The following is a 27,101-nucleotide window of genomic DNA, read 5'->3' as shown; positions in this document are numbered from 1 at the left end:
CTAGAAAGTTTGAGAAAGAACCAAACAACATTTCTGGAAATGAAAAAATATAATCACAATTAAAAACGATAGGTAGGTTAAGTACATCAGAGACAGCGAGAAGACACAATTAGTGAACTGGACAATGGATGTAAGGAAATTATCTAGTGTTCAACACAGAGATAATGAGATAGAAAAATACGAAACAGAGATTATGAGATATAAAGAACAGAGTGAGATGGTGAAACTTAAAGTCTAATTTGATTTCCTAAAGGAGAGAATTGAGAAAATGCAAGGTATATTACCAATTCTCAGACTCAAGAAGCTCAGTGAATCTGAGTAGATTAATAAAAAGAAATCCACAGCAAACAAGTTGTAGTAAAATGACATTTGATTGCAGAGATAAAGAACTTAAACATAACCTGAACGAGAAGACTGATTGCCTACAAAGGAATACTCATCAACTGACAAGTGTCATTTCAGAAGCAATAATAGAAGCAAGACAACGGTGGAACAGTATTATTATAATATGAGAGAAAATAACCGTCAATCCAGACTTGTATACCCAGCTAACTTTCAAGGATAATAAAACGGTAAACTTACAGGTAAATTTAAACAAATACTGACTGTATATAATAACTATTTTGGAATTAAACTGAGATAAAACTAAAATTCTAGACACTTATAAATTAAGGAAAGGCAATCAGATTTTGCTCAGAAGTCTGATGTTTAGTTTAAGAGTGAAACATAAAACTTTAGATTCTGTTAACTATGCACACTAAAATTCACGGTAAGCATTAAAAAGACAAAATTTTAGTTTTACCTTTTAAACTTGCAGAGAAAAAGTAAATGGAAAAACAAAAAGCTCAATGTGGAAGATGGGGGTGGGGAACACCCAAAGGCAGAGAGATAATAAAATGGTAGAACAAAAAGCCCAAAAGGATGGTATAAATAAACCCTGATATGTTAGCAATTTCCACAAATGTAAATCAATTAACGTCTCCAGCTAAATGATAGATACAAAGGAAAAAAAAAAACCTAGTTAGCTTTTAGTGGGTACATGAAAACACATAGTAAAGGTCTGACTGAAGAACAGAGAAACATATACCATGCAAACACTAACCAGTGGTGGGCCTCTATAAATATTCCTTTCAGAAACAAAAGATTTTAAGGCAACATAAAATGATATAAAAACACTGTTAGAAACAGAAGCTGTGACAACAAATATAAGATTCAATTCTAAACGTGGAAGATAAACAATTCTAAACTTCTAATACACTGAAAACAAAGTTTCAGAATATATAAAACAAAAACTAACGTAATTACAGAGAGAAATTAGAAAATCCACTAGAACAGAAAATTTTAACACCTCTTAGGACCTGAAAGATCAAGTAGAAGAAAAAGAACACTAAAACAGAGACAATTTGGCCAATACAAGTACCAGTTTGGTCTAAAGAACACCCAACAACTGGAAATATGCACACTTTCAAGCACCAACACAACGTTTACAAAACTGACCGTATTTTGGGTCAGATGGCAAATCTCAACAAACTGTAACATTTCAGTCTTATATGAATCTATTCTTGGACCACAGTCTAATGAAAGCAGAAATCAATAAGAACAGAACTGAGAAGTCTACATGTTAGGGGAAAAAAAAAAATCCACATATGCAAGTGAAAAAAAAAAGAAATCATGACGAAAAAGAAAAAAAGTGAGAATTTTAAGACATTTCTACAGCACTTTATATTGACAAAACAGTATTTCATTTCCTCATTAGAAAGTAATCCTGTGAGCCACCCAGAAGCTATATTCTCTCTGCTAGACAGCGTAACAGCAGAAATGCTGTTTATTATATGACTACTAAAGCAAAATTTTATACATAAATACATATCAAAAGTGATTTAGAAACTGAGAAATATAAGTTAAAGTGTTCACTACTAAAAATATTAAAAGGAAAGAGAACCAACCATCTCTTTTAGAAGGTATATTAAATAGCTAAGAAAGTTACAAAGAAGAGATTTAGCATCAATGTTTAAAGCTCAAAAAGTTCATAAAGTCATTTTGGTTTAAGAAGGCCCTTAGATCCTCATATAATATATACAAACTCATATGGTAAAATCTTTATTATTCACACGACATGAATGAACATGGTCAAAAATCTATGCACAAGTGGAGGAATCGTTACTGCTCACACGCACGGTCCTGGTTTCCTGGTTCCAGCCTCTGTTCAGTGGTGCACTGGCAATTAATAGCTCTTCTGAAACTGCCTACAGTACAAAGGGAATTTTCATTTAGGGTTCCCCTCCCTTTTCATGTGCAGGATATTTTTGGAAGTATGTTTTCTTTTTCCATCCACTGAAAAGAGAATTAAGAAAATTCCAACATGCCTGCGTGTCAGCAAGTACTCTTTTAGGTCCAGGTACCAGAGGATGATGGATGAGCTTGTCAAGCCTACAGTAGCGGACAGAGGGAGTTGGCAGAAGTTCTGTGTTATTGAAAGAAATTTCAAATACTTATTTCATCTCCTCTATTAACTTTAATCACATTTTCAACATGCAGCCAAGAACGAAGCTTTGACAGTAAGCCATAAATTTACACAGGCAGGCATTGTCACTTTTCTGCAGGAGCAACACTAAGATAACACAAGAAAGCTGGGTGTTTTCTTTCTTGTGCCTTTCTTCACTGAAGAGCAATGAAAAGACCTGAAAGGTCTGTCCATACCTCACATTCATTGGCCATAAATCTCTTGAAATTATTGCATATAATTCTGCTTGGTTCATGGTAAATAAAAAAAAAATCTATTTAGTTCCTCAATTAGACTGTTAAATGCAGATTTTTAAAGATCACAGTGATGACAGAATTGGTACATATTTCATCATAATACACCTGCTTATGAGAACAGACGTTCAACACTAAAAAGGATTTACATTTAACATGGATCATTTGCCGTGTGGGCAAATACTTCTGGTTTACTCAGAGCCAGGATCTTTATACGGTTCCAGAGGGAGGCCTTGGCAGAATTTGCTGATTACTCATTAAATGGCTGAAACATGTAGAGACGTTATTTATCTTACAAAGCTTACCCACAGCAAAAACAGACGTAAAAATGAGGTAAAGACTATGGGCAAGATTATGGTTCTTGGAAAGGTTAAAAGTCAATCGTGTTTCTGGTAAGCTTTTCCTTGTAAGCATGTTTTAAACAAAGCTGAAAATATGAAGTGTTGGAAGGCCACAATCTTAACAAGCGTGTCTTGTTGTCCAGCGAAAACACAGCATTATACACCTTCTCCCAGCGGGCCGTTCAGAGACCGGCGTGGCCCCATGTCACAGCGGAGACGCAGTTCTGATGCTCCTCTCTCTTCAATATGACCTCTGCTCCCAGGACAGCTGTTTCTGTCTACAGTAATTACTCACAGAACAACACTGTATACATTCCTTCAAGAGCCAAGGAGGCCACGACAGGCAGACACCATCTCTGCTTTCTAAGCCACAATGATAAACTAACATTAACCCTGCAGAAGGATGAATTAAATTACTTCCCTAAGAAGTCTGTACTTACGGTTAGTTCTCCGAGATAATCAATCAATGGAAAGCAAGACTGGTCCACATTAACCGAGAGCACGTGGATACTGCTTTCCTCCAACTCCTTCCCCTTTAAATGATCATTTAGAGGCACTTGAAACTGGAAAGACGTGGCACTCCTCTAGGAAACAGGGAAGACTCAAGGAGAGGGCTCCGTCTTCCGACAGGAGAGTGCCATCGAGTATATTGCTAAGCTTGAAGCAGAGGCTAAATGGTTTGGTGGGACGTTTTTTTTTTGGGGGGGAACGTCAGTTTTTTCTCGTTAGTTCATCACTGCTGTGGTTCACGCACTCAGAAGGCTGAGAACTTTGCCAGGCCCTTCTCCATCTCGGCGTACTGCTCGCGCAGCTTCTCCATGGCCTTCCTGTGCTCCTCGTCCACCTCTGCCTGCTTGCTGTGCTGCTCTTTCATGAAATCCTCCCACTGCGTCACGTGCTGTTTCTCACTAGCTATTAAAAGGTCATTATGAATCTGAGAAAAGAAAATTTGAAAGTCACGTGACATTTTCCAGACAATTATTTTGCCATGCAGGGAGACAAAAATAATTTTATCTCTTGACATTTGCTCACTGCAGCATAACAATCAGCTTGTAAGTCGCAATGATAAAACTCCATTAACAGTTTTAATGTCCAACAAGAAAACAACATATCAGACACATCTAAGGCTTCTCTTACTATGCCTGAAAGTGGGCATTCACATTTCTGAAATCTCAAAAATATCTAGTATTTTAAACAACAGATCCAAACACAATCCAAGTAAATTTTCATACATCTATTTCTCCAATTCCATTTAATTGCATATAATTTAAAATTAAAGAACATATGCCAAAAGAATTGCTGTTGCAAGAAATTAAAATGCATGTCTTACACAAAATATCTTTTAGACACATTTAAATGAACCACAGGTTATTAATCAATAGGCGAGAACTCAAGCAATCTCTTTAGTTCAGTTCCAATTCTTAAAGCAAATAAACACCAAACGTATCTGCATCAAATATCCTAAGTTCATCTTGAGATGTTTCTTAATATTTCTGTATGAGGACACTAAATGGACTTCTTCATGGCCACTGAATACTAAATTGTAGATGCAAAGGTAGGACTCGCTGACACCCAAACCTATGCCTTTTCTATCCCAAATGCAAATCAGATCATTTCAGGGAAGTTTTTACACAGATGGCTAAAAGTCTTACATATACACACACACAAAGCTATTGCAAGAGTATTTTTCTGCCAATCTGATCTAAAGTTCCTCAGCACCAAGGCTTTCCAAGTAAAAAGAGGTCAGGAGTGAATCTGAAGTTTCAGTTAGAGTGAAACAACCCCCTCAAGTACGCCCCTCGACCCAGGGGGTCTGAGCAGGTGGACCGTGGTGTGGAGAGACCAGGGTGGGGGTTTGCCGATCCAATGCGCTGGGGAAACAGGTTAGACAAAAGGCAAAACATGACTTTAACCTTTCAGCCTCAGAGGCGGTCGTTCTTCAAAAGATAAATAAAACATTAAGAGTTCATTAAATTCTTTCATGGAACTTTGGCAAAACTATTATATTCTAAGAGAAAAGCCATAGTCAGATAAGAAAAATGCAAATAAACTTTATCAAAATGACACCCTGGCATGAGCTGGAAATTAATTTCTAGTAAGCACAGAGGACAGTAACTAACCCCGCATGCTCAGAAGCAGGTTAAAGAGCGCCCTAAGCCAGCAGGAGCGAAGGTCGTCTCGGGGGTCATCAACTGCAGCTGTCAGGAAAGCGGTACGCCTGGCTGTGACTTCCCGAGAACGGAGCCTAGACAGGGCGCCCAACTGCTCCTCCATGAAGCAGCAAAGATGCCCCCAAGCACATCCCAACAGGAGCACGCCTCCTGGCCTAACAAGCCAGTGACTGTTCACAATTAAAAAGGACTCTCCCAAATAAGGGACAGGGTGGGTGGGAGGCAGGCTCACGAGGGAGAGGACATATGTATACTCATGGCTGATTCATGCTGTAGCACGGCAGAACCAGCACAACATTGTAAAGCAATTATCCTCCAATTAAGGTCTCCCCTGTGCCTCAAACCGTAAAGAATCTGCCTGCAACGCAGGAGACCCAGGTTCGATCTCTGGGTCGGGAAGATCCCCTGGAGAAGGGGACTGCAACCCACTCCAGTATTCTTGCCTGGAGAATCCCATGGACAGAGGAGCCTGGCGGGCTGCAGTCCACGGGGTCGCAAAGAGTGGGACACGACTGGGTGACTAACACTACTACTACTACCCTCCAATTAAAAATAAATTAAAAAAAAAAAGGAACAATCTTTTGTAAACAGTGAGCTAACTTCAGACGACCATCTCCTGCGTGCAGTAATTCTGCTTTGAAGGTCAAATAAAGGGATTCTGTGTCAGTCTGAAACAAGGATTCCTCTAGCTGAAACACTCTTGAAAAATCATAGTCACATCTGTCGTTATGCTCAACAGATTCACACACGACTAACAGAAGAACACAGTATAGCAATCAAACTATTTACCTGTAATAAGTAATTGGTTAAAATTACCTGTAATAGGTAATTATGGTTTGCAGTTAAAATTTCTAGCAGCTACCAAAAATGTGCATATTAAATTATACATTCAAAAGCTGATATTCATGGTGGTGGGAGTAATTAGTATTTTTGGCGAGCAATCTGCAAAAATCTATTAAAACAGAAAGTGTAAATATTTATGGCTCAGTAATTTCTCCTGGATTAGCATTTCCCCTTCATTTTTATTAAAGAAGTATTACAGAGCTTAGAAACAAATTCAAACACAAGAATATAAAGGGACAGTCCCCTCCTCTACCCCACATACACATCAAACCCATTTCCTTTTTCCTGGAGCTGTTACTAGTTGCATGGCTACACTTGCAGTCTTTTTCCTATGTTTACACAAACATTTACTTAACAACAAACGGAGTCATATCACACGCGCTGGTCCGCATGTACAATTTTTCAATAACGATGCAATACATACTAATGGTGCACACAGCAGGAGTGGGGAGAGCTCTGCTGAGCGGAGACCACAAGAGGGTGCACTGTGCGAACAAAGTTCACACCCGTGACACACGCACCAGAAAGGCTGGGTTATCACCACCAGGCGCTCGCAAGTATGAATAAGGTCAGTGCCACGGGACTCCTCACCCCCAGATCCTTCTTTGGTCTGAGTTCTAAACAATTGCTGAGGTTACTGTTGAAGTTCAGTAATACCCAACTTTCAAATTAAGACATTTTCATTGTTTATCCTTTAATGATAAACTCTGAAGTTAATTTAAAGGACTTCCAGGTACAGAGCCAATCCTGGACAAACTGAGTCGCCAACACACGTTCATTTCAAAGTAAACTCCGAACAGCTCAGAATCATGTCACACGCTTTCCTTAGATGCTTGGCCCCTCTAACCCCGGGGTCACTCAATATTCTTGCATTTAAAAAACAACAACAACAAAAAAACCACAGCAGAGTAATCGCAGAAAAAAGTCTGAATTAGTTCAAATCTAGAATTCTACACTACGATGTTTACCTAAGTTTACATATTTTTACTCTGTACTTAAAATTTTTTATCCTGTGGAGACTGGGACCCACTACAATGGTTTCCAAAGAAATATAGTATTGCAATTTCTAAAATTTGCTGTGAAATGTGCTTTTTATGAATCTCTTCCAGACTTATGTTTAATACTTTCCCAAACTATGTATGTGTGCATTTTATTGCAATTAAAAAACCTTCTAGTTTCGGGGTGGGTGGGGTTCCCAAATGAAATCAATTTCATACTCAAAGATGTAGACACATTTGTTTTCTCAAGATAAAAAAAGAAAACCCCACTTTAAAAGAAAATAAAGGAGAAGTTTACTAAGGAGCTATAACTCGGTACTAAAAGTAATTAGCTGTAAAGGTTTTGTCTCTTTCTACAACAGAGAAATAGTAATAATAACCCAGCTTCCTTATGTCCCATTGGAGATAAACGTGAAGTCAGTCCTGAAGGCAAACCGTGTCCACGACCAGGTCTATAAAAGAAGTGATGGACACAAACATTTTTGCATGCTTTACTCTAGTAATTCTCAACTGGGGGATGATTCTGACACTCCTGTCCTCTGTCCCCCAGATTTTTGGTTATTACAACGCAGGTTGGGGGGAAGGGGTTATACTGGCATCTGGTGGGTAGCGGCCAAGGCTGTGCTGAACATCCTACATAAGACTCTACAACAGAGATTTATCTGCTCCAAAATGTCAACAGTGCAGAGGGTGAAAAACCTGGATCTAAGGGCAAACTCTGAATAAACCAACGGTCGTCTAAAAGGTTCTTTGGAATATCTGTAAGCAATACATGTGCTTTTAATCTTACATATGCCTTATGAAGATAAATGAGAAAGTATTAAGTGTCAGAATAACAAGTGTAGTTATTTTCAGTACTTAAGACACTATGTACGGTCACCCTGAGGGATCTGTGGGGTGCTGATTCCAGGACCCTCAGGGATACCAAAGTCCGCAGATGCTCAAGGTCCTTAGAGAAATGGTACAGGACGCGGCATGTAACCTGTACATCTTTCCACACATTTAAAGTCATCTCCAGATTACGCATAATACCTAATACAATGTAAATGCTACGCAAGTACAATGTAAGTGCTATAGAAACAGCTGCTGGCATGTGGCAAATTCAAGTTTTGCTTTTTGGAACTTTCTAGAATTTAAAAAATATCCATTTAGAACATTTTGGTTGAATTCACAGATGCAGAACCAGCAGATACAGACAGCCTAGTGTACTGACCCACTACCTGCCATCTCCAAACTCTATCAAAAGAAATGGATAAGCCACACTAACTCACTGCTCTCATAACAAAACAAGAAGTAAGACTAAATCTAGTAAGCACTTGTGGACAAGATGAATCAAAGGATTCACATTCACTTTATTATTATCTCTAGTCTGACTGAACAGAACTTCAAAAGTTGATGCTTGTGCATGAACCCCGTAAACTAGTGTCAGATATCAATCAACTCAGAGTCTGCTTTTGACGGCTTATTTAAGTCACTGAATTTTATCAGCCATGTATTTTCATTTCACTACTCTTATTGGGAGCACCCAATATGCAGCTTGCATTAGTTACTGGTTTTTAAGGCACATGTCAAAGAGCTGGGGAATGTGCCTTTGTTGTTCTGAGTGTACTTTTAGGTATCAATTGCGGGAAATGTGACTTGGATGAATGACGTTTATCATGATTTACTTCCCACAGGATTCCACAAATTGTCTCGATATGAAAGTAATAACGATTAAAGGCAATGGTCTATTTTATTCCATTACTACTCCCATCTTTCTTTGTTCTGAGAGCCATTCAAATACACAAAATGCAGCCAAGGGAATAACCAAGGAACGGTTCACATTAGACTGTAAAATGCAGCTAGAGGTCAATTTGGCTTGGTACAGACTTGCTAGATGAGAGATTAAACCTCACTTCTCTGTCTTGTATATACGTAGTCGCAAACCTCTGCCACACACAGTTTTGGCAAAACCAGGTATGACAGTTGAAAAAGAAAAAGACTTTAAAGATCCTTATTTCAAATGCTCTGCTAACTAGATAAGTACAAATAAAGATATTTCAATGTATTCTAAAATCTTGATTTTTTAATGTGTATTCCATTAAAAAAAAACAGTTCAATAACAATCTCTGAGATAATACCTATATTTAAGATGAAAATCCCCAAGGGCTTTATTATTTCTTGAGGCTCTCTCTTTTTTTTTTTTTTTAAAACCAAGGGACAGTATCTTTTAATTTAGAAAATCATCAACAGGAATTCTCAAGAACTTCACCAACTCTACAGACCACGGCAGGGCTCTTATCCACAGTGATTGCCTGCATCTTACCCAAACACTTGAGCTGGTGGGGGAAAATGCCACCTGACATTTGGAGAGTAAGACTATTTCACATAAATTACACAACACAGCGTATCAGGTACCTAAACCATCAATCCACCCGGTGAGAACCACCAGCATTTGTGTTGAAGCTCAAGGGCTTACCCAAGGGCACATGGTTAGCTAACAAAGGCAAGCAGCTAAAAACAGAAGATACCATGTATTTTTTTCCCCAATCTGGTAATTTTCCTACTTAGACACTGTTAATACACCAAATGTGAAAAAAGTTCAAAGAGTCAAGAAGAACCATCCATCCCCAGTATAATTTTAGGTTAGTTCTGCTCAAGAATGGCAAGAATCGCCATTTTATAAGAAATCAGAATTGCTCTGAGAATGTCTTAGAAACAAAGATCAATAACGAGTGCACAGTCACATTAAGAAAAAAAGACTCTTTTTCACTTTTATTTTGAAAGCCATGAGAACTGCATGTTACAGCCAGGGCTCTATCATAGTCTCCCTGATTCTCAAACGCAAACACGTCCCTGGTGCTTCCACAACAAACTGCTTCACATCTCACGCCTGGTTCTCTGCGCTCCTCTCTGGAAAGACCCATGTGGAAACTCCACGGGCCAGCTCCCTGGACCTCTCCCATCCATTGCTTCACTCCCCCTGTCCCCTGTCCTACAATATCTTTCTTCCCATCTTCCATCACTCGCATTCCTACACGCAGATCAAGGTTGGGCTGGGGCGCCCCCATCCTCCTAGTAAATACACTTTTTGCCCGGACCATGCAAAGTTCCCCACAACTTTATGACAGGTCTTAACTTTGTCCTACACTCCATTCGTGTCGGCGGTTTGGGACTCCTAGGTCTTTAGCTTCTGTGTGTACAAACTGCCCTAAACTACAATCTTTCACCCCCAGTGGCACCTAGTCAAGTAGAGACCAGAACAACACCTGCGGTCCAGCCGCCCCGGCAACCCCGCCCACGGTGGCGCCCTCACCGTGCTCTCTGGACACCGGGCGGGTACGACACCCCGACTTCCCCGGCCAGCACGGCCTTGCCAGGTCACGGGTGTGCTGGCAACAGCCCTGCTCACCCCCTGGCCCACTGGGATCCTGTTCCTCCCAGGCAGCCTTCCCACTTGGCTTAATCATCAAGTCCTTTTGGTAAGGCTTGATTCATCAAACTGCTGAATCTTGAAACTGCATATCAACATTAAGAGTTGAACAGAAAGCTGAGAAACTTAAACTTGGGCAAGGTTCATTGTTTTTCTTTTTTGCAGTGGCAGATCTGTACCATTATCATGGATTAACCAACCACACACTGCAAAGAAATGGAGACAGTAATACTTGCTGATACACTACACGCAAAAAGGCAGTATTTTCCATATTTCTTAACAAGCATATTTCTACTGGCTTAGAGCAAAAAATAAGTTATGAAAATTCTTTAAACTGTAAGTTAAAACACCAAAGTATCAAGGGAACTTAAATTCCTGTGCTGTTTTTCCACACCTGAATTTAGTTAAGATACAGTTTAAATAAGCAAAGCACTACCCAGCAAGTGATTCACACACTCTCAGATTAGTCATTAAAGAGCCCATCCAGAGGCACAAATGTCTCCTTCTCTAGAAAAAATATACATCATACACTCAAGGCCTCAGGCTCAAAGACTGCTATTTCAAGCTGGTGGGTATTTTCTGTTCCATGTAAAAGTCCTATTCTTTCTCCTCCTAGAGAGAAATCCATTTTCAGGGAAAAGATGGAAATGTTGAAAAGGAAAAAAAAGAAGTCTGCAATCTAAATTATGAAAATACACAGTGCAATTATCTGACTTCATTGACTCAGCACAGCTTCAATGAATCAGCCATTTTTTAATCTTTAAAAATCACTGCATAAAAGAAAACAAATTCAGATTTTCTTTTTAACCAAAAGTAACTGCTAATAATATGATGATAAAAGCCCTGGAGTTACAGGCTCCATTATCCAAAGGTTCCACTTTTACCTTTTTTCGCTCCTGTTCCCTCTGCTGGAGTCTACGGACCGAGTCAGTAGCTGCTTGCACTGAAATAAAACAGACAGTGGATTTTCAGTCACCAGCCCTTGTTCAAGGGGAGGCTTATCTGGATTAAAAAACAAAAGGACAAACAAAAAAACACTTGGATTGTCTTAGACCTCAAGAAACTACACCGAAAAAGCTAGTTTTGTTCACGGCATGGTGGCTAAAAAGTGAAAAAAACAAAAAAAGTATTCGGAACAGCATAATGAGAACCACTATCATTTGTGAGCCAAGGACATTTAGTACTGATTTCGATGACAAGTCATCATTAACAACCTCAAGAGTCTCTGAAAAGACATAAAACACCTGATAAACGTATTATTCCCTTCTGATGGAGGCAGCCTTTACAGAGTCTCTGATTCATCAGCTTCCTCTCTCCTTTTCCTCATCTGTACTGCTGCTCCCTTGCAGGCAGGACTTGATACCCAGAAAGCTCCAATGACCTTCTACTATTCTTCTCGCCTCCTCTCCCATCTTTTAATTCACCCTGGCCAGACTGCCAAGACTCAGGTTTCTCTGGACTGCTTGCTTTTCAGTCAGTTCCCTTTTCAATGAATTACAACAGCTGGTAATAATTACTGTAGCTAATTGCTGAGTATGACTATGTGCCAAGAGCTGTGCTAAGTACTATCCATGTTTTACTCCTCTCCACTTTCCTACTAGGTGAGGACCACCATCCCATTTTACAGATTTTTTGGCATCTATAAAAAAACTGAGGTGTGAAGAAGTGAAATGTCCGTAATGGCAGTAACGGGACTAACAGACACAGAGAGCGGGACTTCGAACCAGACCCCGGCTCTGCAGACTCAGCTCTCACCTTCAACGCTCTACCCCCCTCACGATTTCACCGAGGACAGTGGTCCATCACGCCAAACCTCTTCATTTCCCAGACCCATTTTATTTCTGCACACTCGTTTTCACTTACTGCGCTGGCTGGCGTGCAGGCTGAGAGTCAGCCTCTGTCAGTCACACCTGGAGTTGAGCTCTTACTACCTGTGTGACTGCTCTGGGACGTGTCTGCTTCCTCACTCATTCAGCCATTTGTCAGGTGATTTCTTGAGCAGCTACTAGGTGCCAGGTGCTACTGCTACTGCTCCTCACCTCTCAGAATCTTAGTTCCTCGTTTGTGAAATGAACGTAACGACTGGTGAGAGGACTTAAAAGCTGATAGGAGAAACAGGTAATGAAGTAGACAGCATGCTTAAAAACCACGGAAAGATTAACACAGAGCAGAGGTTCTTGCACACAGTAAGCAGTCAAGAAAGTTACTGCTACTATTACTCTACACCCTGGCCCCTCCCTAGTCAGAGTGCTTTCCTCATTCCTCTCCTCTAGTTGTAATGTTTACATTTCAAAAGCCCACTCCCAGGTTTAGTGCCTTCATAAAGCCCTCCAGATGAACCCCTTCCCTATGTGGACTTACTCTTATTTGAAATTCTTTTATCAGGCAGGTGTAAATCCTACCACGTGACCTTGCACCGCCTCAAACAGAGGCTTCCCCAGCTGTTTCACAAGTAGCCTTCCACCCGCCCCAAGCCAGCCCCAGTGAGCTCAGAGCTCCGTGCAAGACAGGCGTCGGGACTTCCTCCAGAATAATGTTAGGCCCTCCCTGTGCGAGCATGGCAAAGAGGAGGATGCCACTGTTAAAAAGTCAAGTTTTTATCAGCAGCCATGTGTTCTAGTCCTATCAAAGATAATACTGAAGTACTAAAAGTGAAGGTTCCCAATCATTGTTTGTTCTAATAGAAAAGCTGAAAACAAAACCAAACAGGAGTTGATTAGATCTGCCTTCTCTCTGTGGTATATTAATATTACATCATCTCTCCTGAGCAGTGGCTCCATCATTTCCTGATTTCCCCCCACCCGGTTCTGAACATAACTTTTATTTTTTTTATTTTTTATTTTTTTTGAACATAACTTTAAAAAAATCCATTTGATGGACTTTGGGTGCTTCATCATTTTCTGGGCTTAATCTAAGAGTTACAGGAACATGACATGTATTTTGTCGTTTAAAAGTTTAATTACAACACATCTGACAAAGGCACACTTTTCTTCCTTATCACAATTATCTTTGTACTTAGAATATCCATTTTTGGAAATTTCAGTCTCTGAAGTAATGTATTTTTTAACTTTTCATCCACATGACCAAAAAAAGGTTTGCTTTCTGAATTTAAGGAAACTTGCTTTCCTAAAATCTAAGAAAACTACCTTAGAAGTGACTACACTTTTCTTTTCCCTTTCCTCACAAGCCAAGACTCCACGAGGAAAAGGCTCATTTCTCTAACCTTCCCATCTCTTCTACACCACGTTTCGGTTGTTCCTAGTTCAGTAGCAACAGGAACAGATTCTGTGAAGAACTGAGATGCCTCACCCCACCATAACCACCCCACCCCCTGAAAAATGAGAACAAGAAAGTGGGTTGACAAGATTCTTAGAACTCTAACATGCTTTAATTTGCAGAGAAATAGAGCGGGGGAGTAGGGAGAAAGCGATACAACAGGGAGAGACAGATGAGACAATTCTGAAAGGAAGCCTCAGCATTCTCCACAGATGCTCCCTAAGAAAACTAATCATACGAGTTTATTAAGAGACACCGAACACACGGCACGAAAAACGGGACCGCAGAACCAAGGAAACAAACAGAACTATACCCACACCATTACAGACCTGAAAACCGACCACAAACAGAAAGAAATTGAACGGTCTTAAGACTAAACAACTGGCAGCATTATTACTGCAGAACGGAAAGCAAATTCTGTAAAACCGCACTTGTAAACAAAGTGAGGGGTCACAACTGAGAGGCTGGGGAGAAGCAGAGGGCGGGGTGAAGGCCTGGCCCTCCCCGCGCCCGGCACCTAATGCGGAAACAACAGCGTTCTAACTTCTGCCCATCTTCTAATCATTATTTTTCTCTGAGTGATCTTTCAGTAACAACTCTCTCTTACAATAAAGAAACAATTATTTTAATGTATTTCCTTCAGTTTTACTTGAGATTTTGTTCTGCTAAATTCAAGTAAAATTTAAAATTAATACCTTACCTCAAAAATTGCCTGAGCCCATTCTTACCAAAAGTTCTCTTCTGCCCCTCACACCTTCCGAACTGTTCATTCAGTTACCACCTCCACTCAGCCTTCTATTTTGATATATATACACAAAGATGTCGGCATGATAATTCACCAAAGTTAAAAACCAACCGTTATCTTTAGATAATTAAACTGATTTATTGCTTTCTTCTTTTTCTTATTTTATTTCTACTTTCTTATTACTTAGACATATATTCTTTTGTTTAAATAATGAAAAATAAAGTCTTAAAAAGAGAGAGGAAGGCAGGAAGGTAGAGAAAATTCTTTTACTATGGCCTTGTTAATTAACTTAAATTGATAAACACCCTAGAGACCTTCCGTCCTTCTTACCCTCTCAAAGGAGGACTGGTTCCTGATTTTTTTTTTCTTTCTCTTTTTTTTAATTTTATTTTTTAACTTTACAATATTGTATTGGTTTTGCCATATATCAAAATGAATCCACCACAGGTATACATGTGTTCCCCATCCTGAACCCTCCTCCCTCCCCATACCATCCCTCTGGGTCGTCCCAGTGCACCAGCCCCAAGCATCCAGTATTGTGCATCGAACCTTGACTGGCAACTCATTTCATATATGATATTATACATGTTTCAATGCCATTCTCCCAAATCATCCCACCCTCTCCCTGATTTTAAGCAAGAAGAACAGACACTCAGCAGTGTCTCTGGGATGGAGAAATGTAAAGGCTGTGTCCTGCTGACAGGGTGCTGCGTGGGTCACTCTCCCCGCTTACACATCCTCCCAGAGCTCAGCAACTTTCCGGGGTTGAGATTCCAGAAGCCACAGGTGATCTTGGCTCTGTCGCCCCTGCTCACCCAATGCTAAGACACTCAGCTAGGATTCTATCTATGTTTCCGTGCCAAAAGTCCAGGATGCGCCCCCGTCCCCAACGCCCCACTGTAGCTCAGTTTCACGCACAGTGTTGGACCAACAGCTGAAGATCCGCACTCCAAGTTCTGGGAGTCTCAGCTGACCGCATGCCCAGCTCAGCTCTCAGAAGTGCGGAGCTAAGACAGGCCTGACGGGCGCAAGACAAAACTCCACTGTCACTAACCTTGTAGCTTAACTGTAAGGTACTCAGATGAGAGTCTATCCCAGAGATAAACACAAGCCAGCATCGTGGCGTAAAATGTCAACTTTTCAAACATGAAATTCCCCAGGAACAGCAGCTGGGCCGAGGCCAATTTTTAAAAAACTACGTTGGCTCTAAAAGCAAACGATTATCTCCATTATACCTGTGACGTTCGTGATAACAGATACAAGGACACCTTCAGGCTGGAGCCTCCTGGGGAAGCCATTCCTGTTTCTGGCAGCAGCAGTACCCCCAAGGCTGCTGTGCGTTTCTAATGCTAAAACTTTCATTATCGCCTCACATTTTAATTCTTCCTTTTAGGAAAATACATTTACCGTCTGGATTCCCTGTGACCTCTAAAAACTTTGCTATTTCACTGTGAAGACTATGCTTTAAAAAAAATTTTTTTACGTTATTTTTGGCTGTGCTGGATCTTCACTGATGCACGTGGCTTTCTCCAGTTGCAGCGAGCGGGGCTACTCTCTAGCTGTGGTGTGCAGGCCTCTCACTGTGATAGCTCCTTTTGGTGTGGAGCACGGACGCTAGAGCATGCAGACTCGGAAGCTGCAACGCAGGAACGTAGCGGCCCCACGGATCCAGGGATCGTGGGCCAGGGACCAAACCTGGGTCCCCTACACTGGCAGACAGATTCTTAGCCACTGGGCCACCAGGGAAGTCCAAAACGATGCATTTAACGTGAGGCTTCCCATCAGAAATAGCAATGACCCAGGAATTAAACTAACTGAAAAATCCATTCATAGTTTTTAAAAAATACTAATTGTAATCCCACTTATTTTTATATACTCGAAGTGTATAAAAGGAAAGTTACAGCACATCTCAAAAGCATACACAGGCATTCTGATCAATAAATCTGAGTTTTATTTCCAGTGTAATGTCTAGACAGCTTCTCAAGGTTAAGGAATTGACTGTATGAAGGAGCAAGGGCATGTCTGCAGCGACATGTAAAGCCTGAGATCAGGTTTAGACTCTTCCCTCTTCCACTCAGAGAAACCACGTCGCCCTGTCCTCTCCACCCTCCTCCGAGCATCCGAGGGCGCAGACTCACCCGGACTTGCACACACACCCTCAGGTAACTCAGTCATTAACCAAGCCCTCCCGCCACTTCCCCTCAAAGGCCACTACGTCACCAGCCTTTGCTTTCTTTAAAAAAAAAAAAAAAAACTTGTTTACTTGGCTGCACCAGGTCTCAGCTGTGGCATGCGGACTCTCAGTTGCGGTATGTGGATCTATTAATAGTTCCCTGCCTAGGGATGGAACCCAGACCCCTGCAGTGGGAGCACGGAGTCTTAGCCACTGGACCACCAGGCAAGTCCTGGTGCTTCCCTTTTCCCCTAGACGCTGCTTCGTTTTCCACCGCCTCATTATCTGCCAGCAACCTCTGTCCTTGGACAAACTGAACAGCATCAATGTGGGTTTGAGGGGAAGCCCCGAGTTTCTTCTAACACCTCTAATTTTAAAATCAGTTACTCATAAAACTCCTTTGATTTTGTAATTTGATATGTTTAGAAAATATTCTTTTTAGCAAACATCTTTCCACATTAAAACATTTTGCTTAATGCAAAAAGTGATAAAACACAAACATTTACAACAGGACTTTTTTTTTAAGTTAAAAACTCTGGTGTCCTGCTTGGCAACGAAGCTTCATTGCATACCCTAATTCTTGGCCATCAAACATTTTCTTGCAGAATCATTTCTTAAGGTAAAAAAAGGTTTCAATTTTCTTACGTCCTGGAACGGTAATTTTGCATGCCCACCTTGCTGGGGAGGTTGATGCTCTGAACATCAAGGGGGACACACAGGGACACACAGGGGACACACAGAAGTCAGGGATCACCTGACTTCTGAAACTGGGCAGCTTCCCTCTGTCATCTCCACCTCCCACCAAACACCCCGGAAATCTGTTTGGGCAGAGCATGCGTTATGAAATAAAGCAATATAAAAAAAACGCTGGCTTACATCTCTGGAGAACTTGGTTTAAGCTGTCTTGCATTGTTGCTCTACACGTTGGAAGAGTATGTTCATTTGTCTCATGGATCATATTCTTCAGATTTTCAAGAACTCGCATTTCTCGAAGACCACGTTTTTCCTATTAAAAGAAAAGTACATATTGTGCCTTAAATCTTAGCAATTACTTTCTGAGACTTCCACCCAAGTTCTGGTTGCTATGCTACTACTTACTACTGAAATTCATACAGCCTTCTTCTAATTATTTGGCGATGACTGAGGTCACAACCTGGAGGTATTTTTTTTTTTAATTATGAAATGCTTCAAAAGTTGCAAATATGAGTCATATTTTCATACCAATGTTTAAAAATGGGCATGAGAAACACTAAAAGAGTAAAGAGAGACCTCGACTCCATGCATTTCATCTGTGGCAAAGAAATGATCAGATTTTAAGTTATATTTTGTGGTTCTTATCATCATAAAGCTTCTATTATTATGCTCTGATCCCACTTCACTCAAATAAAAGTGTGTGGAAAAAGTAGTAACGTGTGGGTTCTTCCCTGTGTAGAAGAGAGTTATCACTGAGGGCCTGAAACCGCCTTACAAAGGCCTGCCTACACGGTTGGCTTTGTGGGGAGTGGGAACTTGACCAGCCAACGGCTCCCAAGCAGGTAACACTTCCCGTGAATGACAAGACACCTCTCTCCTTCCAAGAGTCTGGAACTTTGATACGTGCCAGGCAGAGGCCGTCTACTTGTCGGGTCCCCAATATGAACCCTGGACCCCCAGGCTCAGATGCGCTTCCCCGGAAGACAACACATCACGTTGTCACAACCCACTCCCGGGGCAGTGAAGCGTGCCCCGTACGACTCCACCGGGTGAGACACTCTTGGAAGCTTCTGCCTGGCTTCCTCTAGACGCCTCCCCAGGCACCTGTTCCCTTTGCGAGTCTGCTCTGCCTCCTTTGGCCACGATAAACCTTGGGCACCAGCCTGCTGAGAAGTGCTGGTGAACTGATGCATGGGGGTGGTCCTGGGACCTGGAGCCCAGCTCCAGCTTCAGAAAGCTGAGCTTAACCCACCCTCCCGCTTGGGTGGGCTCAACTGAGTGACTTGCTTCCAGAGAATAAAGCAGGGAATGAGAAAAACATGGACTTCACAGTGGAGTCAACAAAGGTGACCTCGTGAGTGACGTCATGATGACGGCATGCACCTCCCGAGGTGACGTGACCAGAAGGACGTGCTCCCTCGCTGGGACGCCTTCCCAGAGTGTGTCAGCCCCGTCTAATCCTAAGGAAAACATCAGACAGACCCAGACGGGGCCACACTCTACAGGATACTGGCCAGAACTCAAGACTGTCAAGATCAAGAGAAACAAGGAAAGCCCAAAAAATTGTCACAGACCAAAGCGAACTAGAGAGACATGACAATTAAAAGCAGTGTGCTGCCCTGGATTAGGTCCCGGGACAGGAAGAGGGCTGTAATGGAAAAACTGGTGAAATGTGCGTAAAGTCTGGTGTTTCATTAGCAGTAATGTTCCAGTGTCAGTTTCTTAGTTTTTACTGATGTAGCACAGTAATTAATATAAAGATTAATAATGGGAGAAAGTGGGCGAGGGGTACACGAGCACTCGGTGCTGTATTAGTAAGTTTACTGTAAATCTTAAAATAATACAATGCAAAAAGTTCACTGAAAATGAAGAGTGGTAAACGTGATTATGAGGAAATAATAGTATAGTCGTTACTAGAGGTTTTGTTTTGAACCATCTTATGGAGCAGCTGGGGTAAGATATTTTACTCTTAATTTTTCCATAATAAAAAATTTTAAACTTATACAGAAGTTGAGAGAGAATGAAAGAATGAAACTTGGTTTCTGATGTATAACACCCCATAAAATTACAAATCGGTGAACTTTTCTCAAATTGAAACTGATAACAAGTGCTCATATAATGTGCTTAAGACAGTACTTGGCACAAAACACTTAAAAATGTTAGCAATTATTCAGAGTATTAGTACAGTTATTATATTTTTACATTAAAGACGTAATTTAATACTATCAGAGAGGAAATGAGAGACTGATGTAATATTTAAATTTTCTTTCCTTCAAATAATAGTCCCACAAGTCCTAAAACCATACTGTATATATATATAAATTTATTACATGTCATATGGGGGAGAGACTTTTTCCTTTTATTTAATAATCTGAGATACTTTTACAACCTAACCAAAATGAGAGATCAGATGTCAAGTGGAATTTTACTTTGTCCTGCCTTTCAAGGGATTTTTCTCTTTAATAAATCAACATTCAAATGTATCAACATGAACCTTCCCAACTCTTCTCATTACTGTACCTATGTGAACAATCCTTTTTTTCCTCCCTCAAATTTAATCCACATTGCCTCCACCTTTTCTGTATTTCTCTAACATGTACGTTTTTTCTCAGATCAAACATCAGCCCCTCTTCTGAAAAGTTCCCTCCCAACTCAGCTGAGAGTTATTCCCTCTTCTGAGATCTCAATCACTGTGCTTACTTTATCATCATAATTTCATCATCACAATCTGCTCTCTGCAGATGGTAAATCCCTGGAGGTAGAGACTGTTTCTTATTTGTTTTTGCGTATCTGCTGAGGCAGATAGTTCTGGATCTGTTCCCCTCTTCTCTCTTCCTCTGAACACCCAAATACCATTTGGCGGTGATCACCAAGCATTCCTGGAGTCGCTGTGGTGGCGGTGTGCCTGCCTGGTCGTGTTCAACTCTTTGTGACCTCAAGGATTGTAACCCACCAGGCTCCTCTCACTCTGGAACTTTCCAGGCAAGACCACTGCAGTGGGTTGCCATTTCCTCCTCCAGGGAATCTCTCCCACCCAGAGATCGAACCTGTGTTTCTTGCATCTCCTGTGTTAGCAGGTGGATTCCTTACCACTGAGCCACCTGGGAAGCATTTGGTGGTAAAGGTGCCTGTGGAACAGATACCACCAGCCGCCTCCCACTTGCCTTCCCTGCTGCTGCAGGAAACGCACACGTGATGGCTGGCCTCCCGAAGCCACCCTGTGAGCAAGAGGACGTGAGCAGCCCTGCTGGAGGAAAGGCTGAGGTCATGGGCCTCTGGCCACGGTGGGAGGAAAGGAGAGCCACTCTCTTCAGGGCTCTGTCCCTAGGAACCAATACCTTCCTCCAGACACAGTCGGGTATATTCAGGAACTCTTGAGTAAAACGGAGAATGAAACTTGCTGAAGGTGAAGCAAGGAGCTGGCGCAGGACCGCAGGTCATGAACTGTGACCCGCGTGGGCCTCCCCTCTCCGAGGTCCGGCACCTCCTTACTCGCTGAGACCACCAGGCGGACACGCACCCGAGGGCCCCTGCCAGGATCTCTGTTCACGGCACTGACTGGAACCGGGGGAATAAAAGCGCTGAGCAAAGTCGGGAGCAAGACAGTCACGGGCCCTGAAACCCTAGCAAACACAAAGAGGGCCTGCAGCATTACACCAGGATGCCCACAACCGAAGTAACACTGCCACCGTGTGGCCCTTACTCCTTTCTTCTGGAGACAAAATTTTATAAAGAAAAAGATCATTGTTGCCGGGTGCATTAACTTTTAAAAACACATAAACTACAAACAAGCTTCCCTTTAAATGTGAGCCGGTTTGCTTCAAGTGAACCACATTTAAACAGTCTAGAGAAGACGAAACTCAAGGAACCACATTCGACGTCATGTAATAATCTGTAATGGAAAAGAATCTGAAAAACAATGTGTGTGCATAACGCAATCCCTTTGCTGTGTACCTGAAACACTGTTAATAACTGTACTTCAATTAAAAAAAAAAAAAAGATGGGAGACTTCCAGGAAGCCCTGACAGCTCTCCTCACCCTTCCTCCGCTTTCATTAAGTAGAGGAGGGTATTATTTGGGCCAAGAAAAGAGCTGTAAATAGCGCACGTATCTACTCAACTCTAAATCTCTAAAACACTCTCAGTGTCTCCCTCACAATTTGAAGGGGAAAGGTTAGAGTGTAACAGAAAAGGCAGCTGAGCCCGATGTAGAGGAATTTCCACTGAACTCCCAGAAAGACCGCCCCGGAGGTGACTGTGGGAGAGGCCAGCACCAGGGACCTTTCATGAAGACTATGAAACAGGCAGCTGCAGAGCGCGCCAACACGCTGACGAAACGCTCTGAGCCCTGCAGAGACCATTCCTCCGTGAGGACAGGAGTCAGCCCAGCTGCATGAAGAGGGGCCTGGGTCTGGCTCACCCACGGATACAGCGCTGGTTCCTAACTCGAGGTCTCACGCAAAGTAAGTGCTCAGGACGCTCTACTGGACCTTCTACAACAAGCTTACATCTACCACATCCAGTGTGAACATTTTCTTCCTTAGTAAACAATCTCCTTCCCAGGTGGTGCTAGTGGTAAAGAATCCACCTCCCAATGCAAGAGACATCAGAGATGTGGGTTTGATCCCTGGGTCGGGAATATCGCCTGGATAAGGGAAGCAACCCACTCCAGTATTCTTGCCCGGGGAATCCCATGGACAGAGGGGCCTGGTGGACTGCAGTCCACAGGGTCACAAAGACTTGGACACAACTGAGCACACACACACACACACACACACAGGTCTTTAGAGACACATTTACAAACTCTAAAAAAAATAAAAACTATTTAGTATTTCAGATTAGTCAGCCTGGGGCAGGGGGGAGAAAGATGGAAAAACCAGTGCATGTTGGAAAAGCCAAGTTTTAGTCCAGGCTCTGCCACCTGCTCCCCTGGATCATACTAGGTACCTCCAACACACCAGACACTCTTTCAGGCACTTGGATACAACAAAGCGTAAGAACAGTTAACTGTCTACATTCTCGTGAAGGGCAACAGGCAATAAGCAAGCAGAGAGTAAGAAAAACACAGGTAGTAATAAGAGCTTATGGGAGGCAGAAGTCTAAGGTGGTCCCTGAGACCCCCGCCCCCAGATACACCCTGTGCTGTGACATGCCCCAAGCAGCGTCAACAGGACAAGAACCGACAACTTCCAGAGGTTCAAGCTGGATTTAGAAAAGGCAGAGGAACCAGAGATCCAATTGCCAACATCCACTGGATCATCGAAAAAGCAATAGAGTTCCAGAAAAACATCTACTTCTGCTTCATTGACTATGCCAAAGCCTCTGACGGTGTGATTAACAACAAACTGTGGAAAATTCTTAAAGAGATGGGAGTACCAGACCACCTTACCTGCCTCCTGAGAAATCTGTATGCAGGTCAATAACCTCAGATGTGCAGATGAAACCACCATTATGGCAGCAAGCAAAGAGGCACTAAAGAGCCTCTTGATGAAAGTGAAAGAGGACACTGAAAAAGCTGGCTTAAAACTCAACATTCAAAAAACTAACATCCTGGCATCTGGTCCCATCACTTCATGGCAAACAGATGAGGAAACAATGGAAACAGAGACAGACTTTATTTTCTTGGGGCTCCAAAATCACTGAAGATGGTGATTGCAGCCATGAAACTAAAAGATGCTTGCTCCTTGGAAGAAAAGCTATGACCAACCTAGACAGCATATTAACAAGCAGAGACGTCACTTTGCCGACAAGGGTCTGTCTAGTCAAAGCTATGGTTCTCCCGTAGTCGTGTATGGATATGAGAGTTGGACCATAAAGAAAGCTGAATTGATGCTTTTGAACTGTGGTGTTGGAGAAGACTCTTGAAAGTCCCTTGGACTGCAAGGAGATCCAACCAGTCCATCCTAAAGGAAATCAACCCTGACTATTCCTTGGAAGGACTGATGCTCAAGTTGAAGCTCCAATACTTTGGCCCCCTGATGTGAAGAGCTGACTCATTAGAAAAGATCCTGATGCTGGGAAAGACTGAAGGCGGGAGGAGAAGGGGATGTGCTGCAGTCCATGGGGTCGCAAAGAATTGGACATGACTGAGTGACTGGACAACAGCACACGGCTCAGTCCTGCTGGACTCTGCGACCCCACGGACTGTAGCCCTCCAGGCTCCAGAATCCCTCTGTCCACGGGATTCTCCAGGCAAGAATGCTGGAGTGGGTTGCCATGTCTTACTCCAGGGGATCTCCCTGACCCAGGGTCAAACCCCCTTCTTCTGCATTGGCAGGCAGAGTCTTTACAGCTGCACCACACGGAAAGCCCAGACACCTGTCAGTCACTCAGGCAAACCCCAATGGAGGTCCCGCTGTGACAGTTTACTTAAAGTCTCACATCAGCTGACTTTAAGGGAGACCATCCCAAGGAGGCCTGACTTCATCAGTGAGTCCTTAACAAGGCCTGGGCTCTTCTCGGCAACAGAGACTTGAAGTATGAAAGGGATTCGACCTGATGGAGTCTCCGCTTGTTAAGTCTTTGAGTGAGTGAGTAAGTGAAGGTCGCTCAGTCGTGTCCAACTCTTTGCGACCCCATGGACTATACAGTCAATGGAACTCTCCAGGTCAGCATATTGGAGTGGGTAACCTTTCCTTTCTTCAGGGGATCTTCCCAACCCAGGGACTGAACCCAGGTCTCCCGCATTGCAGGCAGATTCTTTATTAGCTGAGCCACAAGGGGAGCCCAAATCTTTGAAGAGACCATATGGCAAGGAAGGTGGGTGGCTTCTAGGAGCTGAGTGACTCCCAGTTGACAGCAAGCAAGGAAACGGGACCTTCGTCTACCTCAGTGAGGAAGTGAGTCCCGCCAGTCACAGGAATCAGGAGGACCCTGAGCACCAAGTAATGATGGAGCCTGGCCCAGCCCTGGATTTTCACCCTGTAAGACCTTGAGCAGAGTACCCACCACACTGTACCTAGACTTTCTTCTCACTAAGGAACCGCCAATGATCTTTACATAGCAGGATAAGGGGACAGGGTCTAGTGAGTTTTCTGTGTGAGGGATAACTATTCTTATCGTGCAACAAAAGTAATGACGACAAAGAAAACCAACAGCCACCTTCAGGTACCAGGAAAGATTTCGAGAGACACACGCCTTTTGTCTTCCCAACAACGCTGTGAAGCAGGTGTTCCACAGCCTCTGTGTCTGCTGAGCCCAGAAACGGTGTCCAGCGCAGCAGCCCTGTCCGTGCCTCCTGAGTGCTCTGTACCAGAGGCTTTCTGGACTTGTAAAGGGTTTATGGAAACCTTCCCTCCTTCTGGCAGACCAAAGACTTCCTGCTTGGAGTCTCACTTGAAAATAAGATCCTGACTCACAGAGAATCACAAAATTGTTTGTGTAACACCATTAACCACCATCAACCTATTAGGAGCTTGGGGTGTTACTACGCAATGCACAGTGAACAAATTATACATGTGCAAAACCACAGCCAAACGCAAGAGGATGGCAGGCTGGTGCATCACGACTGTGGGGACGGAACGTAAGAGGCTGGGTGGCAGATGGTCCCGCTACAAAGACAGGGACCAGGTCACAACAGGATACTGGCCTTTGTCTACAGACAGAAAATGACATCCGAGGGCTTGAAACTCTCTGGCAGAGTCCCTTCGACTGTCAATCCTACAGGAAATCAACCCTGAAAATTCACTGGAAGGACTGAAGCTGAAGCCGAAGCTCCAATACTTTGGCCACCTGATTCGAAGAGCCAACTCACTGGAAAAGACCCTGACGCTGGGAAAGATCGAAGGCAAAAGAAGAGGGCGGCAGAGGATGAGCTGGTTAGACAGCATCACGGACTCAATGAATTTAAGCAAACTCTGGGAGAGTGGAGGACAGAGTAGACTTACATGCTACATGGGGTCACAAAGAGTCGGATACAACTGAGCAACTCAACAACTACTACTCTGGCAGCAGGATGAAGACTAGATTTGACTGGGTTGATAGGGCAGGCACACCGATCAGAGGATACATTTATGCAGTAATGTCTAGAAACTTGATCGCTGAATGTGACCTATAGGGGAGGGAATAGCCAGGGGTGATTCTCATGCTTTAACTTGAGAGCTTTGGGTAGATGCTGCTGCCTCAAATGAGAAAAAAAGAATACAGAAAAGGGGTCTAGAAAATTGACCCATCCATCTTTAAAATCTTTTCTCTCTCTCTTTTTTTTTTTTTTTTACTATACCTCATCTTACAGAAGAAAAACTGAGCTCAACAGACAGTAAACAAGCCAAAGCAGACCCCAGACCTGGAGCCCAAGACTCCTCCCACCTACACTTGTGCTCCCTCTATTCATGTCAATGTCTCTTAATAAGTTTTACTTTGTATATTTTATGGACACAAGAACAGAAATCAGAAATTTTAAAACTAGAGAATTTCCCTTCTGTGTATTGACACACTAGCAGATCAGGGTGGTATTTTTACAAAATGAGTTGCAAATACTCACTTCAAATTCTTTCACAAAATAACGGGTTTCACCTTGGATAACTGGTCTGTGATCTAAGAGCCTTGAATGAATCTCTCCAAGATCTGTAAAGAGAAAATGAAACTCAAGGTCAACCCATGCTAAGTGGCACAATCTCTAGCTTGTTTCACTCTTCCTGTTCCCCATCAACATAAGAAGGTTAAAATCCGGTTGAGACTATGGATTATCCGGTTAGTAAATTGGTAAAGCAGTTTTGAGAACAATTAGGCAGTATCTAATAAAGTGAAGGCATGTACACCCAGTAATTTCATGCCGAGATTAAAATCCAGGTCAGACTATGGATTATCTGGTTAGTAAATCGCTGAAGTAGTTTTGAGAGAGCAATTTGGCCACATCTAGTAAGTTAGAGAAGGAAATGGCAATCCACAGCAGTGTTCTTGCCTGGAGAATCCCAGGGACGGCGGAGCCTGGTGGGCTGCCGTCTATGGGGTCTCACAGAGTCGGACAAGACTGAAGCGACTTAGCAGCAGGAGCAGTAAAGTTAGAAGACATGCACACCCAGCAATTTCATGCCTAAGTATGTGCCCTAGAAAAACCTCTTATACAAAAGAGAGAGAATGTATGATTGTTTACTACGGGACGAGCGTTAAGGAGAGTAAAAAAAAGGGAGGGGAACACCCTAATACACTCATGGATACTACAAAGCAGTGAATGGAAATGAATACAGTGGGTTAACACTTATTAACATGGACAAATCCCACAAACAAAACGTCAAGCACAAAAGCAAGTTTCAGAAGGATATAGCGATTAATATAAACTTTCGAAACAGGCGGCTTCTACAAGGAAGCAGGAGGGGCTGGGTCGGTTTGCAGTTGCTGGGAGGCACCTGGCGCGGAGAAAACGGGGCGCACCCGGGCCAGGGTCCCCCACCCTCAGCCTGCCGCAAACCCGAGGCCGCCGGGGCTCGACCCGCGGCTCGGCCACGGGTCAGAGGGCGCCGCCTGGTCGCTGGGGCTGCGCTGGGACCACCAGGCGAGAGCCCTGCTACGCCATACCCTTGATAATGAGGTGCGCCGGCGAGCCCGTGAACCCCTGAGAGTCCTTCTTCTTGCCGCCGCCGCCGCCAACCTGGGCGGCCTCGCAACCCACCGGGGTCTCCGTCCCACCGCCGCTCATCCCGGCCAGCTCCGCCCACCCGCGACTGCGCTGCGCCTGCGCACACCTCTGCGGAC

The 27,101-nt window shown here is 43.0% G+C and overlaps 1 protein-coding gene across 1 annotated transcript; it reads right to left on the bottom strand.

Moving 5' to 3' along the window:
• Positions 1-1,948: 1,948 nt before the first annotated feature.
• On the bottom strand, positions 1,949-27,101 carry BLOC1S5 (biogenesis of lysosomal organelles complex 1 subunit 5). The gene is made up of 5 exons (XM_027523965.1): positions 26,925-27,101; positions 25,891-25,973; positions 17,593-17,722; positions 11,407-11,465; positions 1,949-4,032 (listed from the first exon to the last, which is right to left on the bottom strand). Exons 1-5 carry the CDS (start codon positions 27,043-27,045, stop codon positions 3,853-3,855), a joined length of 573 nt encoding a protein of 190 aa, XP_027379766.1. The 5' UTR covers positions 27,046-27,101; the 3' UTR covers positions 1,949-3,852.

This window comes from Bos indicus x Bos taurus, chromosome 23, assembly GCF_003369695.1.
Source record: "Bos indicus x Bos taurus breed Angus x Brahman F1 hybrid chromosome 23, Bos_hybrid_MaternalHap_v2.0, whole genome shotgun sequence".
NCBI classification, from domain to species: domain Eukaryota; kingdom Metazoa; phylum Chordata; class Mammalia; order Artiodactyla; family Bovidae; genus Bos; species Bos indicus x Bos taurus.
Note: the sequence above shows the minus strand (reverse complement) of the source record. Positions and strands in the feature narration are given on the sequence as shown.